The sequence below is a fragment of the Mastomys coucha genome, unplaced genomic scaffold (genome assembly GCF_008632895.1).
Source record: "Mastomys coucha isolate ucsf_1 unplaced genomic scaffold, UCSF_Mcou_1 pScaffold3, whole genome shotgun sequence".
In the NCBI taxonomy this organism is placed as follows: Eukaryota; Metazoa; Chordata; class Mammalia; order Rodentia; family Muridae; genus Mastomys; species Mastomys coucha.
In genome coordinates, this window is record NW_022196909.1 from 71,678,436 (window position 1) to 71,684,435 (window position 6,000).

The following is a 6,000-nucleotide window of genomic DNA, read 5'->3' on the forward strand; positions in this document are numbered from 1 at the left end:
TGCTTTCCGCTGAGATAAACTATGGCCTTGGGCCCCACAAGCTTGTGACCCCAGAGTTCTAAGCAGGTTTAAAAGCTCAGGCTTTGGCTCCTACCTCCTGTGGAGTGGGCCTCAGATTCATACAGAGCTGTCACTCCAGAACAGCTGTGCCTCAAGGGTCATTGTCACTCACAGGTACCAGGTGAGCACACTGTTGCTTGTTGTCACCCCCACGTCCCCTCACACCTCACACTTCTGGCTGTGAAAGCCAGACAGCATGGAGCAAGCATCCAGCTAACTTATTCTATATCATGTGACCAAGCTGTGTGGATATCTAGCAATAGGGACTCATCAGCAGGGTCTGGTAGATGACCAAGAGGCCTGGATTGTTTGGGGTCTTGGCACCTCCCTTGACCAAAGGCTCACATGAAAGCTTGCACATCTGGCATGGGGCTTTTGTACAACAACCAACAGTTTCTAGGAATGGTAGTGTCCAGGCTGCAGGCCCTCCTCCACACAACTGTTTGTTTGTTGTTTGACTCAAAGTCTCTCTGTGTAGCCTTAGCTGTCCTGGAACTCATTCTGTAGACCAGGCTGGCCAGGAACTCACAGAGATCCTCCTGTCTCTGCCTCCTGAGTGCTGGGATTAAAGTGTGCACCACCATCACCCAGCTCAAAGCCACTTTTAAACAAAATTAATTGAACCTAAGCTTGGTGGCCAACACCTGCCATGCCAGTATTTAGAAGGCTGAAGCAGGAAGGTAACTATGAGTTTGAGACTAATCTTGGTGAAATAGTGAGAACCCCAAAACAAAATAGACAAGAAGAAAAAAACAAGAATGAAACTAACAAACAAAAAGGAGTAAAGACTGGCCAAGAGGTTCGCTAAGCAAAGGTAACACACACACACACACACACACACACACACACACACACACACACACACAGAGAGAGAGAGAGAGAGAGAGAGAGAGAGAGAGAGAGAGAGAGAGAGAAACAGAGACAAAGACAGGCACACATAGACATACACACAGAAACAGACACACACACACACACAGAGAGAGAGAGAGAGAGAAAGAGAGAGAGAGAGAGAGAAACAGAGACAAAGACAAAGACAGGCACACACAGAAACAGACACACACATACAAACACGCACAGATAGAGGGACAGAGACAGACAGACATACAGACTCACACATATATACACACAAACACACACAAACAGACAGTAACAGACACTCACAGACACACAGAGACATACACACACACACACAAACACACAGATACACACAGAGACAGACACATACAGAGATACATAGAGACAGACAGACAGAGATAAACAGAGGCAGAGAGTATAGACAGACAATCACACTTGAACATAGCCCCGTGAAACCATGTGGAGCTAGTGAGGATGGCCAATGAGAAGACAGTTTGTACAGGGTGGGAACACTGGGAAGAAATGTGATTCAGGTATAGAATGTGCTGGGGCAGGTCTGAGTGGGATTCAGTGGGTGAAGTGATGACCATGACATGATCCTCAGGGCACTGGAGGCTCAGAGCAGGACAGGGCAACCAAGTTGGTTGATTTTTGAACCTTGCAAAATCTGGCATCAGCCCAGAGAAGAGGCAAACATGACTATCTAGGTGGTGTGAGATGAGGGTTTGGATGTTTGGACAGTTTTCCTCACCACATGAACTCCTAACTAGGTGGGTTTTTCAGAGACAGATCCTTCTTAGTACTCCATCCCAGTAGGTCAGAACAGAACCCTCCATCCTGCGGCTGCTCAACCCTGGGATGAACTAAAAGGTCCAGACTGGCAGTAGGTAGCTGTAGCCAGGGAAGCCAGGTACCTAGCACTGTCTTAGGAGCACAGAACACATGTTTTCTTATAGCTAACTCATGGATTTGACATATAATATTTTTGAACTGTGGCTTATTTGAAGAAGAGGGGTGTCACTGAAGCCACCAAGAGTGAGGTCATGGGTAAGAGTGTGTCTTACCTTGAGTTTCACTGCTGTGGAGAGACAGCATGACTACCGTGACTCTTATAAAAAAAAAAAAGCATTTCATTGGAGCTGACTTACACTTCCAGAGGTTCAGTCCATTATCAACAATACAAGAAACATGGCAGTGTGCAGGCAGACAGAGTGCTGGAGGAGCCAAGAGTTCTACATCTTGATCCAAAGGCAGCCAGGAGGAGAGTCTGTTCTGAACTGGGTAGAACCTGAACATAATAAACCTCAAAGCCCGTCTATGCAGAGACACACTTCTTCCAACAAGGTCACACCTTCTAATAGCGCCACTTTGCATGGGCCAAGCATATTCAAACCACCACAGGGTGTAAAAAGGCAAAGTGAAACCAGCAGGTGCACCACTTCAAGGGTTAAAAAAAAAAACAAAAAAAAAAACAGTTTACTGGGGAACAAACTGCCTGGCTGCCTCACCAGAGTATCTAGCAGCAGCTCAGCAGGACATCACAAGGGCTTTATGATAGTTGGCAAGTTGAGGGTCTGTGAGCATGGCCATGCAGGCTGTTTGACCTGGTCAGGAACAGGTTGAGGGTCTCTGAGCTCATGCAGGCTGTTTGAGCTGGTCAGGGTCTGTGAGGCCATGCAGGCTGTTTGAGCTGGTGAGGGTCTGTGAGCCCATGCAGGCTGTTTGAGCTGGTGAGGGTCTGTGAGCCCATGCAGGCTGTTTGAGCTGGTCAGGAACAATTTGAGGGTCTGTGAGCCCATGCAGTCTGCTTGAGCTGGTCAGGAAATGAATGTTTTCCTGACATGGAAATGTGCACAGAGGGATTTCTGAGGTATGCTCAGCTTAAGTTTCTGTTTATCTTGTAAGACTCTTCTCTAGATTGGGCCTGGGCCATCATCTTGGGCTATTGTCAACAGCACCGCCACTTGATTGTACAGCTGCTCTCCACAATCCTTGTCCTTCTCCAGTCCCTTAATAGTCACACCCAACCTCCCTGGAGACCAAGTCACTTCATTGTTTCAAAATTATCTCTTAGTTACTGTCCTGTCACTGTCATCAGACACCATGCCAGGGCAACTCATTGAAGGAAGAGTTTCTTGGGGTTCACATTTTCAGGGAGCCAGTTCATGACCGTTATGAGGGGGACACAGCAGCAGGCAGCAGGCATGGTGCTTGATGTAGCTGTTTAGAGCTCATCTTCTTATCTGCAAGTGTGAGACAGAGAAAAAGAGTGCAAACAGGGCCTGCTGTCACCCCCACTTCCCCCACTAAGGCCATACCTCCTGATCCTTCCCAAATAGCTCCACCAACTGGGGACCGAGTGTTCAGACATGAGCTCAGGGAGGCTGGTCTCACTCAGACCCCACAGCCTGTGAACGGAAGCATATAGGATATAGCCTTAGAGCTTTCATCACTAAACTTCACCAGAGACTCCTCAAGTCTTATGTGTGTGTTCACCCCTCACTCAGCCCTTTAGAGTGCCTAGTAATTTGTTTTCCCCTTTTGATTGTCCCAGCTGTGTGGGCCACTGTGTGGATGCTCACTTGAGGGTTTGGAGTTAGTGGACTCTACATCAGTCAGGTGCTCCTGTTACTATGGTATTGATATGATATTGATAAGTGGTAAGACCATATCTCTGAGGTGGGGAGTAGGGGTAGGCAGGTGTGAGGAGAAGAAGGTTCCTGAGGGTAGTTATTTGTATATAGTCCCTATACCTGTGTATAGGTTTCAATGTAAATACAAAGTTGTCCCTCTTTTGGATTAAGTGCCCAAGGATAGGTCAGTGGAACTAATCCTCAGCTATAGTCAGGGTTGACCTGGAATTCCTGATCCTCCACCTCTCAAGCTCCAGGGAAACAGGCATGTGCCAGCAGCTGGGTTTCTGTGTGCTAGAGATAGAACCCAGGTATCCCCCATGCTAGGAAAGCAGTCCACCACTGAGCATCCTCGTGACGTCCTCGTGTGTTCTTCCCCCAGGAGTTATCAAATAACCTGTTTGCATATCTCCGTGGTGGCCAGATCCCTGGGACAAACATATATTTCTCTGACAACAGAGGATTCTCATTCCAGATCCTGAATACTGACAAACTGGTATGTGGCTGGGAAAAGAGAATCCAAAGCAAAGAGTGGAGGTAGCTCAAGGAGGTCCTGACCTCTGGTTTATCAGGCAGTTAAGAGAGACATTTGCTTCAGTGCTATAGCCATGGTCAGTGGCTCTGTGAATAAAGTCTGATTCACACTCCTGAAGGCTGCCCTGGTGGAACTCATTGGCTCAGTGTGCTAGATACAATCTACAGTCATTTGTGAAAAAAACTACAATTGAGAAAATGCCTGGCCTGTGGAGCATTTTCTGATTAATGATTTATGATAGGTGTAGGGGCACAGCCCACTGTAGGTGGTACCACCATATTGAGATGGGAGGATAGCAAGTTCAAGTCCAGCCTTGGCTACAGAGAAAGACCCTGTCTCAACAAACAAAACCTTATAAAAAAGAAACTCATTTCTCATAGTTCCAGAGGCTAGGGCATCTCAGTTCACGGTACCTCCTTACTCTACTGCCAAGATGGATACCTCTAATTCTAAAATAGCTGATTTCAAGATGACTGCCCTCTAATCTGCCATCTAATGTCAACATAGCTGATTTCAAAATGGCTGCCTTCTATTGTCAAGATGGCATCTCAAAGCTCTGTCCTAAAAAGAAGCTAATGGAAGTGAGGGGAGGGCACATGGCCGAAGAGCAGAAGCATGAGAACGACCCCAAGCCTTTCTGTGAGAGAAAAGCTGAGATTTTAGTATGAAGTGCTCTCAAAAGAGTTGTATGGATCTCATTGGACTACTTGAACATGGGACTATGGCAGGTGATGAGGCTCTGAAGGCTTAGACTTCTTCATCAATGGATTTTGCCACTGATGGGTTTATGATTCAGTGGTGCTCCTGGGAGGCAGTGGAAGCTAAGAGATGGGAGGAAGAGGCTGGCTCGAAAGGGTATGCACTCAGAAGATGCAGCTTACTGCCAAGCCCTCTACTGTTCCCTCTCCCTCTCCCTCTTTCTGTCTCAGTATTGCTTTCACTGTTATAAACACCATGACCAAAAGGCAACTTGAGCAGGAAGGAGTTTATTTCTCCTCACACCTATCAGGTCACACTTGATCACTGAGGGACATCAGGACAGGAACAGAACCCAAAAGCAGGAGCTGATGCAGAGGCCATAGAGGAATACTGTTCAGTAGCTTGCTCACTGTGGCATGCTCAGTCTGCTATCTTATAGCACCCAAGGAGCATCTGCCTAGGAGTTGCCCACAGTGACCTGGGCCCTCCCACATCAACCATAATGAAGAAATAAGCCATTTGTTGTGGTATACACCAGTAGAATATGCTGAGGGTCCTGAGTTGGAGTCAAGCCTGGGTTTTACATTTGGTCTGCTATGGTGGCACTCAGAAGTCAGGAGCAGGTGGATCTCTATGAGATAGAGGCTGGCTTGGCCCAAAAAACCCCATATACTTTACTACAGGGAAACTTTATTCTTTTGTTTTGTTTTTTAAGACAGGATCACTCTATGCAACTCTGGCTGTCCCAGAATTGATCTGTAGACCTTGAACTCACAGATTTATGTCCCTCCTGAGAACTGGGATTAAAGGCCAGCTCTGCTCAGCCTACAAGAAAATCTTATGGAGGCATCTTCTCAATTGAGATTTCCTCTTGTCAGATATGTCTGTCTGGATTTGTGTCAAGTTGAGGAAAAACAATCAGCACAGGGTTCGTAGCTACCACAACATAAGCATATCTCTCCACATCCCTCACTCCCATTATGCTGATGCCCTGCCACAGACTGGCAGGTAACCAGCACAACCAGTGAACCATGAACCGCAACCTCTCAGCTGAGGAGTAACAAGAAATCTTCCCCATTATAGCTCCCTTTCTCAAAGTGACAAGAGTATGACAAATGTATTTGGAAATCTTGCCTTAAGAGTGGCACTCAAGCCGGGAGGTGGTGGCGCACGCCTTTAATCCCAGCACTTGGGAGGCAGAGGCAGGTGGATTTCTGA

At 47.1% G+C, this 6,000-nt stretch overlaps 1 protein-coding gene across 15 annotated transcripts in view; it reads left to right on the forward strand.

Moving 5' to 3' along the window:
• Positions 1-6,000, forward strand: part of Catsperd (cation channel sperm associated auxiliary subunit delta) — a 39,106-nt gene that overhangs the window by 10,668 nt on the left and 22,438 nt on the right. For 11 of the 15 annotated variants that reach the window (XM_031346828.1, XM_031346832.1, XM_031346825.1 and 8 more), the window contains one exon: positions 3,931-4,044. The exons of the other annotated variants lie outside the window; for them this stretch is intronic. In XM_031346828.1, the coding sequence (XP_031202688.1) occupies positions 3,931-4,044 (114 nt within the window). The remainder of the gene's footprint in view (positions 1-3,930; positions 4,045-6,000) is intronic. 15 annotated transcript variants of the gene reach the window in all.